Raw genomic sequence first — 18,356 nt, 5'->3', positions numbered from 1 at the left:
CTATACATTTGCATCAATTACAACAACAAATATTGCACCATTTAGGACATATAACAACGCAATTAGTGATGAAAAAATTGATTGTATTAAATAAAGTAGACCATATTTACTGATAATCAAGTATATTAAATAAGAATATTTTAGATAAATTAAAAGTTAATTATATTTTTCAATTGTCATATGAATTATTATTTGAAACGGATAAAAAAGGATAAATAAAACTATCAAAGTTAGACAAAGAAAATGATACACTGTAGTAACCCAACCAAACAAGCTTTGTTCACTAGAAGCAATCAATAGACCTAAATTATCCAATAGTAGTTTACAAAGAATTGCTGCACTTCCAAATTCACTTTCATGGCCACATATTGAGACATCTATTGGTATGCAAGCCTATAACTAATATATGATGTATGGTACAAACCTTCTGGAGGTCGGTCGAAGTAAATTGTGAGGAAAAACAATTATTTGAGGTGGAACATTCGGTTGATGCAAGTGTCTATAAGAACATTAATTTATGGCTGTTCCAAAAATGTATGGCCTTCTAGCCCCTATAAACATATTGAACTCAACTGGAACTTAAAAAGAGTAGTGGTGTGATCATCGGAGAAAATGCTTCCAACTATGAAGTACCCTTCGCGGCCTTGTGTGTGTTAATCAATTGTGTCTGCACATCCTGAGCAACTGGTAAGTGCTCTATGTATTCCATTGTAAATTCACCTTTACCCTGTAAATAAAGAGTAACCGAAGCATTAACATACTGATCTATGTCAATTTATCGGATCCATAAACCAATTCCTTCATCATGCACTTATTTCACCTGGGTCATTGAGCGAAGAGCCGTTGAGTACCCAAACATATTGTTGAGCGGGACCTGAAATCACGTACCGTGTTCTCAGAATACTGGAATAGTTCTAAGAGGATTTATTCTAGTAATCCAAACATAAAATTGATGAGATGTTGGGATATCGAATTTTCATGAAAGTTCATGGTGTCAAATAGCTTCTCCGAATGAGGTAAAGCATAAGAATCCCCATGGATGATTTCCCCAAGGAGGAAAAAGGAGAAAATAGGTAGCAGAGGAGAGGGATGCGCTATGTAGCTGAGAGAGTAGCAGAATAGGTACATACATGCGCAGTGATGACAGAATCATCATTTTCCTGGTCATTCCCCACAATCATGCCTTTCCTCCTGCCAGGGATTAAAAACAGTAAGTCAAACAGATCTACCCCTTGCGGGATCATTGACATCTATTGGCAAAATAACATGATAAACACAGAAAGTAAAAGTACTAACTTGTTGATATCGCCAGTGACAGTGCCCTGAAATTCTGTCGGTACTTTCAATTCCACCAGCATTATGGGTTCTAAAATGACAGGTCTTGCGGCTGAATAACACTGTTCAAATAAAGGATATCAATTAAATTCTATTAAAACTAGCTCCAGTCAAAGATCAGCGTCAACCACCTAGTCAGTGCCCATCCCTCTTGCCGGACCCATTACAAGGAAGGAAACAAAAAAGCAGTGCTGCAAAATGCAAGTAGCAGAGCATTTGTAACGTCAAGCAAAGAAAGTCTTTGACATATAAAATATGTTATTAAGCACCTGTCTAAATGCATATATTGAAGCTAACTTGAATGCAAGTTCACTTGAATCCACAGCATGAGATGCACCATCCGTCAAAACAACTCGAATATTCTCAACTGGATGACCTATTAATGAACCACTGGGGCAGTAGAAAAATTAAACTATTAGAAAATAAGTTAAAAACCACTGCTAGAAGAAAATAAAAAGGACCAATTATCCAGGATATGAACAAAGAATTGCTGCAATTTAGGCACAATTGGAACTGAAAAAGGAGATCTAGTCACTACGATCTAAGACGTGATTACAAGCACAAAAAACACTCCTAGATATGCAGATAAACTCCCCACTGAAAACTGAAGAACAATATTTCAAAGTGCCAGAATTATCAACAGTTCTGTTAGGCAAGCACCACAAGAGATATCTTGGCTTCGTTGGAGTGCAACTTTGAGCTGATTCTTAGTGAACCGGGAAAAAGCTTATCAAATATGCAATTCAGTAAAATTTGCCCTTGAAAAAATTGAACTCCATTCAACACCAAGATGAAAACAGCAGATTAACACTATCCTTTCTTGAGACAAAATACTGATTTATAGTAGAGTTTTGGTAGGATTCAGAAACATGTTAAACTTTTAACAGATAACAAGATTGAAACCTTTCCCAAAAAAAATTTTACTTTCCCAAAGAAAGATTAAAACCTCCACATAGACTTGGGATTATGTACTGTATTTACAAGGTAAAACAAGTAATGGCACATGCGATATTGAAGTTGGTGCAGACAACATGTCATATCTTTGTAGTTTAAACTTATCAAGAATAGGGGATATCCAACAATATTTCCCTTTATTCTGGAGATCAGGGACTATTTGCAGACTCAGATAAAGTGAAACCCTATACTTGCGGGCTTGGGCAAGTATCTCATTCAGGGTGTGGTACTAGGCCACATAAGTAAATTCAAAACAACAATGATACCATACTTACTAATGCAGAGGTTGCCGGGGGGGGGGGGGGGGGGGGTTTGGGTTTTGTTTTTGGTGTTTTGTTTTTTTTGGGGGTGGGGGGGGGGGGGAGGTCTTATTAGTCATCACCACCTTTGCAACTTTCATGCCAAATAACATTGTAAAATAATTTAATAAATAAATAAGATGAGACTCACGAGTTGGCAGCTTCTTTAAAACCCTTCTCAATTGCTGGGATAAAGCCAGATGGTATAGCTTGCCCAACCATCATGTTTTCAAACTCAAACTTAGCAGGTGAGCCTGCTGGAAGTGGTTCCACAAACCTAAAGAACAGAAATCAAGTAATCCCTTATTTTCCAACAGTAAAAGACATGGCATAAAAAAGGGTGCAAGGCATTTTAGACAAGAATGCCAAAGAACTAAGAAAAGGCTAGAGCCTCACAGTGAATTTGAACAAAACCGTATGCCACACACGGACAAGATTATCATCTCAGCCAATCAAACATGTATGGAGCAGCAAAAGTTAGAATCTAAGCCCATCAAGCACCAATGCATTTGTTAGCTAGTTAGATCGATTGAGTGTCATTAAATTAGAGAAACACAGGACCCCCCCTTCCCGGGGGAAAAAAAGGAAAAATACACACACACACACACACACAATATCCATCATAGACAAGGGACAATATGCAATTTAGGAAGAAACAGACAGAAGAGGTAGCTCTCTCTCTCTCTCTGTTGCCCCCCTCCCTCCTTTTCTTCTCCCATCAAAGATGCATACAGCAGACAAAAGGACAGAAGTGGGAATGTCAGTGGTGGTCATGGATGTGACCATTCCACATTCATCATATGTGCATAAGGTGGAAATGTTCAGAAACTGCCAAATTCACTTCATACATTACCAATAAAGTACCTAAAACAGAAAGAAGCATGACAAGGTCAGGATATACTGAACTTACCCAATCACCCTTCCGTATTGACCTTGTCCTCCACTTTGTTTCTTATGTAAGTAATCAAATTCAGCTCGCTGAGTAACAGTCTCTCTGAAGTTGACACGAGGTTTTCCAACAGTTGCATCAACCTGAAGAAAGGGCAAAGGAATAAGGCTTATAATTGGGTAAATAGGAAAAGATATTCTGTAAAGAATTTTTTAACTGAACTGCAGTGGGATAATTTATTTGTAGTTCCATTGAAGAAAAGGAGGGTACCTTGTATTCTCTTCTTATGCGCTCAACATAAATGTCCAGATGCAGTTCTCCCATGCCAGAAATAATTGTCTGCTCATTAAACCCACCATGGTTAGACAATATACTTCTCATCCCCCTGCCCCCTTCTGCCCCTCCTCAATTTCACAAGTACAATCCCAAGGCAAGGGATCCCATTAAAGTTTTGGATCAATGAAGGATCAAACCTGGCCACTCTCTGGATCTAATCCAACACGAAAGGTTGGGTCTTCTCTTTGAAATCGATTCAGTGCTTTTGAAAACTGCCAATGATTGTATTTAATAGTTATAAATCCCCAAAATACTAGGGAAGAGTAATTTTTTAATGCAACAACTCACCTGGCCTCCAGAATCTTTGGAAACCGGTGAAACAGCCAAGGACATCACTGGTTCAGGGACATTCATTGAAGTCATGGTGTATCGAACCGATCCATCAGTAAATGTATCTCCTGATGAGATATGAAAGAACTAGTTAGCTAAGTCTCCCAATAAACTTTTGCATTTGTTCTCATAACTCTAAGAAATTGATCAACCTGAAGCACAATCTATCCCAAAAACAGCAACTATTTGTCCAGCATGAGCCTCTTGAATATCCTGTAGCATAAAAGCCCAAGAAAAAGCATCATACCTTGCCAGTTAAAAAAAAAAAAAAAAAAAAACAGAAACGAAAGAAAGCAAGGAGCTACAAAACAGTATATTCACAAAAATCTTCCACAATATAATCCACGAAATTCTTTCATTCCCTTGATCTTATAGTAACCAGAATTTTGTTTCCACAGGATAGGGAAGGAAAAATTGAAAAGAGAGAGAGAGGGAGAGAGAGAACAAGAGGCAAAAAGAATCCCCACAAAAGTAAGAGGAGCAAAGAAGAGACCAAGTCGTATAAAAAGAATGGCATACCTCCATCTCATTAGCATGCATTCGAACCAAACGAGGAATCTGTCAACAAGTAATATTAAATGAAAGTGAGTGATTATCCAAAAACTTCAATTAACAAGCATTTCACATTAAATATAGACTTATCACCCATATTTCAATCAGACAGCATTTGTATTCAATTAAAGTGAAGCATATGTACATGCAAGCACTTCTCATACTTCAAGGTATCAAAAAAAAAGGTTAACGTTCTTCTAATTTCTCATGCAAAAAGGACCAATATTAGCTCAATGTCAAATTAATTTAACAAAAAGAAGCAAACTTCAAGAGAGCCTCCTATAATAAACAAAATAAGAAAGCAATCTCCAGCCTATCTAATAGTTTTCCCTATCCCACTAACAATCCCAGGATGGATAACTGGAACCAAAATATTAACCCCCCAAAAAAAATCTGGGTTCACCTTAATCTTCTTGCCTGTGTTTACGTTGACCATAAAATCTCCCTTCCGCAAGATACCTTCATATATTCTGAACAGAAGTAGGAATTATCAAATTGTCCAAATAAAAGCAACAAAGAAACGGCCAATCAATGAAGGAAGCACAAAAGGCTACAAACCATGCTATACCTTAAGTACGTCAACTGGCCAAAACGTCCTTCTTCCAATTTGAAAGCCAAGGCAACCAAAGGTCCAGTTGGATTTCCAGACAATGTAACCTAGTAACATAATAAATCAAACAACGCTTTAATTTCTGGCTCAGCTGTTAAGCAAAGGTATGACATCAAAGAACTCGACTTGATTAATACCTTCTCCTCATCCTTAGTTTGATCAAGTGCATGGTTACTAACTTCAGTAGGACAAGGCAAATAACTGAGGACACCGTCAAGAAGAGGCTGAACCCCCTGTCATTCAGAAAATGGCAGGAAACAAGGATCACAACAAGCAATGGCAAAATAACAATTATAATATATGTGACATTGATCATGGAAAGTGCAGAGAAGAACAATGTTAAAGTTCTGTCAGTAAAGGTTAAGGAATCAGATTTTGCAAGGATCAATAGAAATTGTCAGAAAAGAAATGCATGTAATACTTAGCCCTCGAATGAATAACAATTAACCACATCAAAAAAGCAGCTGGTGTAAGATCATACTAACATCTAAGGTCGCTGTAGCTCAAAACATCATAAAAAGCTTTTATTGCTAAGAAAACCACGATTTTAATACAACAGAATGCATAACTGAACAATCATTCAGCAATTCAAGTACTGGCTCACAATCTGGGCAATATTAGAAAGATAGTGATACAGTTGCAAATCGACAAGGGCAAAAGTCTACCAGTGCCAGAATAAATTTTCAGCTAGGAGTGGTTCTAGTTTGATAGATTTGTCAGTCATTTTAAGAATATTTTGGGCATTTGGCCTGGCTATCTTTCTTATTGGTCGGTTTTTTATGAGTACTAATTCTTTTTAGTTCTAAGAGCATTACGGGAATTTAGCTAAGCCTAAATTTAGCATATTATCTAATTACGAGTTTTAGAGTGAAGGGTGGGGGTAGAGGAGGAAATTTTTCAGAGTTGCCATCGGTGTCTTAGTGAAAGAAGATAGTCACACTGCCACAGCAGGCTATCTTGTTTCTTTGATATTGCAATTTATAATTGAGTTTTAGTCTTTGATAATGCCAGAGTCTTAGCTAGTCTGCAGCATCAGGTGCCCAAGAGATGACCAAAAATGAGTAGCAGTTGCTTTTGCATGATCAATCTCATTGCACTCTACTCCGGACAAGACAAGCAGAACGGGGAGCTATCCTGTCCAACCATACATGACCAAAGCCTCATGTTAAAAGCCCCTCTGTAGACAACAAGACAAGCAGAATGGGGAGCTATCCTGTCCAACCATACATGACATAATACCACCCTTGACCAAATTAAATGGAATGTAACACCCTTACCTGCCCTATCTGGCAAACCCCTCGTTCCCTCAGAATACATATATAAACATAGAAGCTCTTCTTCCCCTTCCAAATGGTCCCTTAGGCCCAGAGCAGGACCCATATGTTTCACAAGATGACATATACGAGGCAGCTTGCTTACTAATTTCATAGGCCATAAGATAGCTACGCAGCCACCAAGAAACACAGTAAACATTGAGACTTATGATCAATGGATAATCCAATGATAGTTAAGATGCAGGTGCAAGCTACCTAACTATATAAACAAGACTGGACCACTAGCAGCTTCCAAACATCACAAGAACACACCAGATACTAGAATCCAAGATCAGATTACTATGTGAAGAAGTTAAGATCAAAACAGTAAAACTTGACAACTGATTAATTCCATTTAGGGGCATAAACTTACCAAGACAAGTAAAATGGTGAACAAAATTTTCTATTGCATGTTTAAGCAGAGCTTCCGGAGGATAGCAGGCACTATAATCACTCCAGATGTCGATGAAACGCAATGAAAAACTTAGGAAGCTACAGAAAATGTTAAATTTGCAACAAGATGAATAAGCCCAGTTTTAAATGTCTGTTCACACCAAGTGAGCAGTAAGGACATATTTGGGTAGGTGAGCATGCTACAGGAAACTGTTGCATGTCAACATGGAAGCACTGACCTATGCCAATGGCAACAAATGATACAACATACAACAGCAACTTAGATTGCTAGATTCCTCTAAAAGTAAATTGGAGGAAAATAAATGATCCTTCAAACAAAGATATAGAGTGGTGTCCGCACCTTGTTCTTAAATGCGCTGCCCATAAAAACAGGTACAAATTTTCTCGCAATGGTAGCTCTCCTGATTGCCTCCTACAGGATGAGCAAAACAAGAGAGGTTTAGTACTGATACCATAAGACAAAAGAAGGTATTAACACAAATACACAAGAAAATATTTCACATAGGGGAAAAGTAGTTGGCACAGAAGAAAAAAGTCTCAGCAGAAAAAAGACAATAATGTCAGCAACAAAAGCAAAAAATGGAATAATGAAGCACTTTGAGGCATCTCCTTCAAACTGAAGTAACTACTCCCTCCAGCACAGGGAAAGATGGAAAAGGAAGACTAACTCGTCAAGATTTTCCCTTCATTTCTCTTAATCGTGATTTGGCAACTGATTGACTTGTGTGTCTAGGGATACATCATAATGCCTGTTCGTGTAGCATAAAAACAAAAACAATGACAGCTTAGGCTATGATGTTGGCTGTTGGATTAACTTCATCTTCATCAACCAAACATGAGACTACCAGAAAACTTTTTCAAAGGCATCTCAAAAGGCAAACCCAGAACACCAGGATCTGCTAGTGCAAAGCTAGTAAGGTCAGGTCACAATTTTCTCCTGTAAGCAGAGTACGCGTAACCGCATTTTAAAAACCTGATCATAATAGGGAAAGTATGAAATTGCACTGTATGCACCAGAACTTGGTTATGTTCAACCACCCTCTACTATCTGATAAATTAGAACTACGAGTTGAATATCCCTCTACTTTCTGCTTCTTCCTCAACAGATTTTACCTGAGCAATCCTCATTTCATTTAGTCTACTAGATAACTATCATATTGTGCATTAGCATTTTGCAAATGATCATGTTCGCATTACAGCTTTATCAATCCATGCATACATACACACAGAGCTCTAACAGAGAACAAGTCACCACCAGCATTTCGACAAACTGGGCGAACATTTCTGCACGACCCAGACAGATGAACCCATATGGGGTTACTATTTTGCAAATTGACCAGAAAGCAAGTTTACCAATGAAATATCAGAAACACCATCCCAAGAGAATGCAATATTTTTGCAAATTAAAAACAAGGTGCAGTCATATTATGTAATTGTGTCAGCATTTAATCCAGAAATAGATAATGTTCAAACCTCAAGATCAGTGGATGTTATAGGGTCATCATTGAGAAATGCTTCAGCAAGCATCTCATCAACCTCAGAGACTACCTCAATAAGCTCCCGACGCTTTTCCATAGCTAGCGCTTCAATGTTACTGGGGACATCTTCAGTGACCACTTTCTCACTGAAAGCAGGAAAAAAATTTTCAATTATGAGTATTAGTAAATGACATAGAGAGATGAAATTTTTTTTTTTAAAAAAAAGGCAGTCTGCAACACATTAATACAGACCCATTGGAACCGTGAAAGTAATAAGCTTTTAAATTCACAAGATCGACAAGACCCTGAAAGTCATCTTCCAAGCCAATTGGAACTTGTACAGCAGCGCTATGGTGTCGAAGCTTGGCTCTAGCCTACCAACAAATAGAAGACAAAGGAAAAGAAATGAGCACCCTAATATCAGTTATTCCAGCTTTCAACATGACTTTTAAGGAACCTACATTGTTATTTTTCATCCATCTGATTTGTCTTGTTTGAATACCTATCAATATTTATCACAGACAGGACAAGATGAGTTTTGTTACTTTTTTGTGTTATCTGGTTGGGAACACAAAGGCATAAACCAGCTTATGCACGATAATACAAATTATAGAATCATGTTATGATTAAAGAAGAACCCCACATCTCAAAATCAACGAATGCCAAGATGAAATGTCTTCATCCTCGTGAGCAAGCATAATTATTACTTTAACCATGTTTCATATGTAAATTAGACAAAGGAAAGTAAAATGAATCAAATCTATGAAAAAGGAGTCAAATTCACATCAGATAGACTTTATTTGCTAAATCTTTAAAATAAAAAATGCCAAATAATGTGCAGCAACAATGCACCCAACAATGGAAAAGTAATACTGCGTTCTTAGTGCAGGAGCAACATTTCATTATTGATTCTTCATTAAACAGATAGTTCATTAGAAAAACATACCTGATCGAGAACTTTCCATGGATCTGCACCCATTCGATCTAATTTGTTAATAAAAGCAAGTCTTGGAACCTCATATCTTCTCATTTGTCTATCAACAGTAATCGACTGACTTTGTACGCCACCGACACTACAAAGAACAAGAATTGCACCATCCAGAACACGCAAAGCCCTCTCTACTTCAATGGTAAAATCTACATGTCCTGGAGTATCAATTATGTTGACCTACAAATTTGTGTAGAACAAAATATAAAAATTAAAACTATTAATGTGCTAATAGCCTGCACTGAGATGAAATTGATAATAACAGCAAAATAAAGAAATAGAATTGTAAGAAACAGAATATTCATGTTCTCTAGTTTTTGCTAAATAAAAAATCATATTGCAAGTCTGGCGTAAATACAACGTCATTTTGTCCTACTGAAGTATTTACAAGTTCCACTACAGCATTAAGTAACCCTTGGCCATGTATGGAAACCAAAAAAACCAGGTGTACCAGGTAATACTGTAACAGTATAGCCAATATTACTCAACTTATCAAGGTAAGACAAGAATTTTAAAACCACTTGAGGAATGTTCACATGTGAGTTAAGAGATGGAAAAAGGAAGATCAAATCTATATTAGACCAGATTTCATCATAACCAACATGCAACTGAAAAAAGAAGGTAGAAAAACAGTTGCATATCTAACCTCTAGATGACCAAGCAAACTTCTTCTAACATTCTTGTAAGCCTACCCAACTATATGTAGAGTTTGCCCATTGCAATAGCCAATCAAATTTTACCAAACAATTAGTCACAGCAAAACAGCCACTATCAACATATAAAGCTTTTTCTAGCCCATGCAGCTAAAAAGCAACCAGAGCTAACTCATATTTCTATACTTACTATTTCTTTTCTGCGTTTTCTAAAATCCATTTCTTTCATTTACTTGGATTTTTGCATTTTAGGTAAAATATACATCTTCCTCTGTTTTTAGAGAATGTCTAGCACTTGCTCAAAAAAAATTTTCTTTTTCCTTTTTCCGCTTTCTTCCTTTTTTTCGCTCGATCAGCCACAATATAACTACTAAGGGGCCCCAATTCAGATTACCGTCACTTGTTATGTCAAATGTACTGCCATTTCAGATTCAAATCATGTCCTAAGCTTCAAAAATTATAAAAAGAATAATTTTTATCAAAGTCTTCCATCTTGCCAATTCCTAATTCATCAGACAACATCGAAATGAGAACATGCAATAATTAAGAAAAAAGCAACCGAATAAAATTAGCAAACTTGATGAACAAATCCTATTGAAATTTGGAATAACTTTCACCTGATAATCTTTCCAAGTACAGTAAGTGGCAGCAGACTGTATAGTAATCCCTTTCTCTCTCTCTAAATCCATAGAATCCATTTTCGCACCGACTCCATCTTTCCCTCTTACCTCATGAATCTCATGGATCCTACCCGTATAGTACAAAACCCGCTCAGTTAAGGTGGTCTTGCCCGAATCAATGTGCGCCGAAATCCCGATATTTCGGACCTTCTCCATCGACTCCTTCCACATAGCCTCTTTCTCTTCCCTCAGTCTCGCGGCGGAGCTGCCGGCAGAGAAGTAGCGGAGGTGGAAGTTCCCGGCCAATAAAGTTGCAATTAGGGTTTTCGGTGGGCATTTCGGAGTGAATAGTGTCGTTTGGATGCCGGAGCAGAGGGTGTAGAGCAGGCACGTCGCAGCGGATTTTGCACTCCGAGCCATAAGTATAGACTGCAGGGTTTAGGGTTTTGCAGAAAAACCCCGGCAAGAAGAAACTAATACCGAAATGGGCGGGTTTTGCAGAAACGGATGCCTGGTTAGATATTTGATCATCGAAATTACTCGATGGTCCCTAAACTATTTGAAACACTTCAAGATTACCCCTCTGGGTCTCATATTTAACTTTAAAATCTTTTGGATCCGTTTGGTTCATGAGATAATACAGATTGGATTAATTATTCTCTGTCATTCCATGTTTGGTTGCATTTTACAAATGAGATGACATATCCCAACTAATCGAATGGTTTTAGTCATACAGGGATAACTAAGAGATAGGATGGTGAAATTTAATTTATTTTTATAAATAATATAAAATTTATAGTCTTATAATTATATAACCTTACCCTTATATTGTAATATAACATGAATGAACTAATTTGCCCCTACTAATTAAATTTAAAAATTTTTGATAATTTTGCCCCTACTACTAATATAATAATATTTGGACTAATTTGCTTGTGCAAATGATACAAATTCACACTAAATATTATACAATCAAACTCTCAGACAATGATATGATAATAAATGACTAATTTGCCCCTACTAATTATATTAATTTTTTAAAACTAATTTGCTCCTATTCATTATTTTAAATTTTTTGACAAATTTACCTCTATGAATGAATTTAATCTTTTGACTAATTTACCCCTACTTACATGATAATAAAAGGATTATATTGCCCTTACTAACTTTATTTTCTCAATCAAATTCTATATAAGCTCAAGCTCGACCCAAAGAAAAATATTCTACTGGCTTGAGGTTGACTCATTTAGAACTTTAAATGGGTTGAATTTTATTTAATTTAACCCCAACTCAGTCAAAACTCACCCCATTATTTAATTAAATTTAAATTTTAGATTCAAAAACTAGGTTAGAACCTATTTTTTAAGGGTCCGAATGGAATGAGTTTTGAATGCAAATTTTTATATATCAAAACCCTTGATTTACTTTATAATTCTAAAGTTTAAAATTATTTTATTTTAATGAAATTTACAATTTTATAAATTATTTTATTAAAATGATTTTGTAAATTAAGGGGTATTTTGGTCATTAAAATAGTAATCATATCTCATCCAATCTCTAACCTGTGACGACCCCGCTTCTTCCAAGGGCGAACCCTAGGGTATCGGCGGGACGCCTGCCTAACTCGCGCCAGGACTCAAAATTTCAAAACAATAAAAGCTAGACAAACCAAAAGAGTACGATTTACGATATATACAACCCCCAAAAGGTCTATTTACATCCTCAAAAGTATCCAGTCAAACCACTATAATACATTATGATAACAACCAGCAGGAAGTAGACCCTAAGGAGGGTCCTCATACAAACCACCAAAACAAAACAAACATCTTAATTGTCCAACTATTACAAACTAAACCTAACTATACTAGTGAATGTGCCAAGAAGTTCCCCGCATCGCCCCCTGCTAAGGAAAATAAAGGAAACGGGGTAAGATATATGCTTAGTAAGTAATCAGGGGTAAAATCATAAATTGCACATTTAGATAAACAACTATTTCACAAAAATGTCCAGTCAAGTGCAAAAGTAACAATACAAATGAAGGATACAGGTTGGCTCCAAAGCCAAGTCGTTTGCCATGCGTGACCTCCTGCTGACACTCCGTCGACCACAAATAAAGTCCGTAGAACTCAACTTGTACACCCACCTAACACCTTATCACCCTCACTGGCCAGTCACCTCACAAACTTGCTCGAACGAACGAAATTGAGCCTGGTTCACAAGCTCGGTTCACAAACTTGGTTCACAACTTGAACCTACAAACTTGGTTCACATTCTCGGTGAATCGGATTCACAAACTTGGTGACCTCAAACTAGGTTGGACTGGTTTCGACCAAGCCTTGACCGATTCGAATAGTCCATCTAGGTCGGAAGATCAACCCCAACTTACAAACGTCACACCGAGCTACAAGCTCAAGGGATTCAAACCCAAAACTCACAAATATCACCCCGAGCTACAAGTTCAAGGGATTCAAACCCAAAATAATTCATGTATACACATCTCATAAAGAAACATAGGTACAAACTAGGGTTTAGGTCGAGTGTGATAAAGTACACCCTCGCCTAAGTCCCCCTTTTATTCACATCAAAACACATAAGCAGTTTATACACATAAACGGCCTGAATACTTACTCCAAAAGTACGTATAGCAAAAATGCAAGGATCACGTCACGTATACAGCTAGTAGGCCCCACCGACACCGTCTAGCCCGTCACCGTCTGAAATAGAAAATTGCACCACAATATATCACAAACGGCTACTAACATGCATAACTCAAGTAAAACGGCAAAATGAACACACGCGCGCGCGGAAACCGCAAACGGAAACGGCCAAATTTGGCACCTAAAACCGTTTTGATCAAATTTCAAGCTACGGTTATCAGATCGAAGTGCATGAGGTACTGTTACGAAGCTAAAAAGAAAGGCTACAACTTTCATAAGACACCTCAAGTCAGATCTCAATGGAACTAGGACAAAAATGTGCAAAACAGTTCCAGCCATTTCATTTCGGGTTATCAAACAGGTCCTGTTTGAAAGACCATAACTCACGACTCAGAAATCGAAATCAAGAAATTCCAGAGGCGTTAGAAAGATTATTTATAAGGCTATAACTTTTGTGTTTTGACCAAAAGCTGAATCAGTATGGAGCATAGGGAAAAAGAGGTTCAAAGTTTCTGTCAGAACTGTCCAAATTCGAAGGCAATTCTGACAACCGATCTTGTTTTGGTCATAACTGAAGCTACGGAACTCGGATTCGAATGTACTTTATACCGTTTCGAAGCTAAAACCAAGATCTATATTTCTTATGAAGGGATCTATACCCAGTTCACACGTTATCAAGACAGACAGAACATGGTCAGAAGCAAAATTCAAAAACGTAACACAATCCAGTGTACAAAACAGGTGCAAGTGTTTTGGCTATAACTTAGGCTACAGTGATCCGTTTAACCTGAAATTTTGCAGGTACACAAAGGACTCCAAAAGATACAACTTTCATGTTTTAGGCAAGCCTTGAATCCGTGTGGAACATACAGAAACAATGGGGCCAATACCGAAATTCTGGGCTGCCCTGTTTTTCTGATTTGAATGGTTTCGCGTGCTTCAAACGCATGATCCGTTTTTTTTTTTTTTTTGTGTTTATCATGCAAGATTTCCAGTCAAATGAACACCAAAAACACACCCTTGAACCATCTCTTATGTAGCCTTCTAACGCTCTAAAATTGCACCAATAAATTCTCTAAAATTAACCAAACACTAACCACACTTTCTAACTTAACTTCACATGTACCTATTAACTTAATCTAACCATTAGTGCATCAAACCCCAACCAAGCTAACCCTAACCAAACTAATACTCCTTTCTTTAGCCTAGGGTTTCTTAACCCAAATCAGTTTTTACCATCCACTCACCAAACAAATAAAACAAATCATCAAACACAACCATTACAATCTTCATAACACAAAAATTAGAGCTAACTAACTTGTTTAGCATGAAACCCTAATTATGGCTCCTATGGCCGAATCATCAAGGCCCAAATTTAACCAAATTACTCCATAAAAATAAGTGATAAACACAAGTGAAACCATAATCAATCACAACTAACAACTATTATCATCATTTCCACCATTTCAAATATCATCAACCACCTTTAATTTTGTATAGAAGCTTTCTTACCTCAAGATGAAGGTTGTATGATGGCTAAGAAACTCAAGCTAGCTCCAAGTTGGACTCTTTATGCCTCAAAATGAAAATCTATGGAAGAAATTTGGTTGAACTTAGCAAAATTCCCCTTGGTTTCTTCTTCTCCCTCTCACGGCTCCAACTCTCTCTCTCTCTTCCTCTTGTTTGTTTGTTTTGTTTTGTCATACAATGACTTAGTTGTGTTTCCTATGCCTTAATATGTGGTGCAAACCCACTTAGGAGAGATATTTATTAGCCAACCAATCACACAAAAGGACTTTATTTGCTTCTTAGCCCTTGTACTTCAATTTAACTTTTGTTCCACTCTTGCCCTTAAACCTTTACTTTTCTATCAATTTACTCCATAAGTTGTAAACTTAATCTAATCCAAACTTATTAATCTTCTTAGTTTCTCTACTAATCACCCTACCAACTTAATCACCTATACTTAAACATACTTTATCCCACATAAAAGCAATTAAACAATAACCTTTTTGTCAAGGGCAAAATTAGGGTTTAAACCCAACTTAAAACTTCTAATCAATCTTAACACTGGAGGTTTTACTCATTTTGGGTTTCTAACCTTCTTAAACTTATTTAACCTATATAAAATGGATCAAATCCTATACTTACCCACACTAAAACACACACTAGCATAACTAACTTTAACCACCACTCGAATTTATGATTAATACAAAAACTAGGGTTTCAATCCTAACCCCAACTTAGGGTTTTCGAATTAGTCCCAAAACCTAATGTTACCGCACAAATAATAAATATAACCTAATATCAAACTTAAGAACTGACCGGGGTCTCACATAACCAAACACAGGATAGGATTATGTCCCAATATATCCTCTCCAACTTAGAATCAACTAAACACTGGATGATATGGATTATTAATCCGAGAATGAATTATCCTACCTCATCCAGTCCATGAACCAAACAAGCCCTTTAAGTTTTACGATTTATCCATACTACCTAATTTCAAATGGCATCTAGTTAATTACAGTTAAAGTGCCACAAATGAAAAGTTTAAGCTCTGCAATGTATAAAATGTAAATTTAATGTAATTGAAATATTGTAACTGAGTTCAAGGACTGTTCGAAAAATATCGCGGATAATATTTTTAAATTTTGTATTCTAGACTCAACAATTTTATGCGACTTGAATTAGATTGGAGTTGAGAAACGAAAAATAACATTTTATCGAAACTTATAGTACCTTGGTTAAACTGGAGTCGTTAACCAAGGAAAGATAAAAACAGAAATTTCAACCAATTTTCTTTGCAAGTACCTTGAGTTTTAAGAGGCATAATTAACTAAAATTTGCAACTTATCAAAATGGTTAACACCATCCATGTATTACTCATAGAATAAATTAATTAAACTTATTCAATAGCTCCAAATATTAATTTGCTTTCTAAATGCATAAATCAGCATCTTCTTCGAACCATGCTTTGTTAATTGCCAGCGAATTGTTTCCCGTGCTTGTACACGTATAGGTGCAGCTACAAATCTCCCAAGAGCTAGACATGTTTGCCACTAGTAACTGTAATCTTGACATTTTTTTAAGGTAAGAATCTGCATGTCCGAGTCATCTCATGCAATTAACTTTTGGAGACCCTAGACGAAGTACCAAAAATCTTATATAATTTCGTGCGTCCTGCATTTTCATCAATGGAAGACGAGGCATCCGGTTTGTTACCAATACTCATCTCTTGTTTGTTAACAACGTTCATTTCTTGAACTGGGGGAGGATTCACAATTGTTGTTTCGTCTGCGTGATAATCAGAAAGGCGGCACTTCATTTCTCTGTGCTTTTGACATATAGCACACCAATGACATAGATACATGAGAACTTTTCACTTAGATATATATATATATATATATATATATATTTGCAGCCAAATCGATTATAGAATCTTGAGTTTGTTAACTAGTGCTAATAATTTTCTTTTGTTGTCCTTTGATCTCTGTCTCTCTTTACCTTCCTCATTTTCATGTAATGTGCAATTGTTCAGTAATCAATCACATTTCATAAGTTAGGGTAACTTAGTAAAATTACTTGTACTCATGTCAAGTAAATATTTGTACGCTTCAATTTCCTTTTCTATGCAGTTAACCTCTTCCTAGGAGTTGTTTCTTGACAGACTATTAATACTCTTACAAAGAATGTAATAACATGCTGTAGCATTCAATGGGTTGTGCATTCAAAAACTCTTCCGTCTCTTTTGATGGCACAAACAACAAAATTCAAGCTGTGATTGAGTCAGCTGTCTGCCCAGAAGTTGTGGAGCTACTTGTTTAAGTATCATTTTATGTGATTCGCTTCTTACTTATCTTTGTTAGTTGTCATTAATTTGTGAAATTCATGATTACATTATTTGATTTGTCAGGCATCGATCTCATTCTGTGCCCATTTTTGCACTTCTCACAGTTGAAAATATTGTAATAGGAGGTGATTATCATATACTTGGATATGATCTTGAGCTGGCTGAAACGAAGGTGGGAAATTCCTTTGCCTAGAAATTATCCATGCTTTGGTTAAATTGCTTTCAGTTTCAATAACTTGACTGCGATCAACTTGGACACTAATGCTTTGTAAGAGTTCTTCTACTGCATTGGACTGATTTTTTCTTTGTTTATGTGATTTTTAGCCTTTAAAAAAGACTGTCTGATCTTTTATGGGTCAAGGCTGGGTCGTATCAAAGGACAGATAGCAGATAGTCTTTGAGGTTGGCGTTGTTGGTGAATAAAGTAACTGTTGTGCATATTGAAAAAGGACCCAAGTGTTGCTTGGGAGTTTGAAGAGGCTATTGCATGCCAACAGTTTTCTCTAATTTTTTTTTTCTTGCCGAATAATTGCTACAGAAATGAGATATTGCTGATAGGGAAATCCTATATTAAGCAACATACGATTTAAGCGACGACATAAACAAACTAATGAATATCTCGTCTCGTACTTGATTTTGGAGATTCTCATATTTGTATTTATCACTTAATGATATCAGTGATTTATAATCACTTTTTGTAGGTGAGCTCTTGTTTATAATGGATCCCCTCTGACAGTAACATTCGGACTTCCAGATGCACAAAGGGCAAAGATGAGAATGAAATTCTAGCTTGATTCAATTAGAGAAATAAATTATAGGAAATTCTCGATCACTAAAAAAAAAAAAAAAAAAAATCCAATCAATATTCAGAAAACAGTCAATGTTCTTATTTTATCAAGTGCAGAAGCGTTTGGCTTCATGATTCTTAATATTAAGTACAGCACAATAATCTTGCCCAAACAGCTATAGAAAAACAGCTAGGATGGCACCCAAAGAAAGCTCAAAAACCTTGATCCAAATAAAACTGCCCGTCCACTCAGTACTCGTATGACCGCTACCATCTTCCCTGATGCTG

General features: G+C 36.5%; 1 protein-coding gene across 1 annotated transcript; it reads right to left on the bottom strand.

Moving 5' to 3' along the window:
- Positions 1 to 257: 257 nt before the first annotated feature.
- LOC113763631 (elongation factor G-2, mitochondrial) lies at positions 258 to 11,248 on the bottom strand. The gene is made up of 20 exons (XM_027307507.1): positions 10,769 to 11,248; positions 9,457 to 9,678; positions 8,763 to 8,884; positions 8,506 to 8,656; positions 7,373 to 7,444; positions 5,443 to 5,538; positions 5,264 to 5,352; positions 5,099 to 5,165; positions 4,663 to 4,701; positions 4,296 to 4,356; positions 4,102 to 4,211; positions 3,951 to 4,025; positions 3,748 to 3,816; positions 3,499 to 3,620; positions 2,740 to 2,865; positions 1,605 to 1,725; positions 1,297 to 1,397; positions 1,131 to 1,191; positions 821 to 874; positions 258 to 727 (listed from the first exon to the last, which is right to left on the bottom strand). Exons 1-20 carry the CDS (start codon positions 11,189 to 11,191, stop codon positions 623 to 625), a joined length of 2,286 nt encoding a protein of 761 aa, XP_027163308.1. The 5' UTR covers positions 11,192 to 11,248; the 3' UTR covers positions 258 to 622.
- Positions 11,249 to 18,356: the final 7,108 nt, after the last annotated feature.

This window comes from Coffea eugenioides, chromosome 2 (assembly GCF_003713205.1).
Source record: "Coffea eugenioides isolate CCC68of chromosome 2, Ceug_1.0, whole genome shotgun sequence".
NCBI classification, from domain to species: Eukaryota; Viridiplantae; Streptophyta; class Magnoliopsida; order Gentianales; family Rubiaceae; genus Coffea; species Coffea eugenioides.
This window is presented reverse-complemented; position numbering and strand designations above follow the sequence as displayed.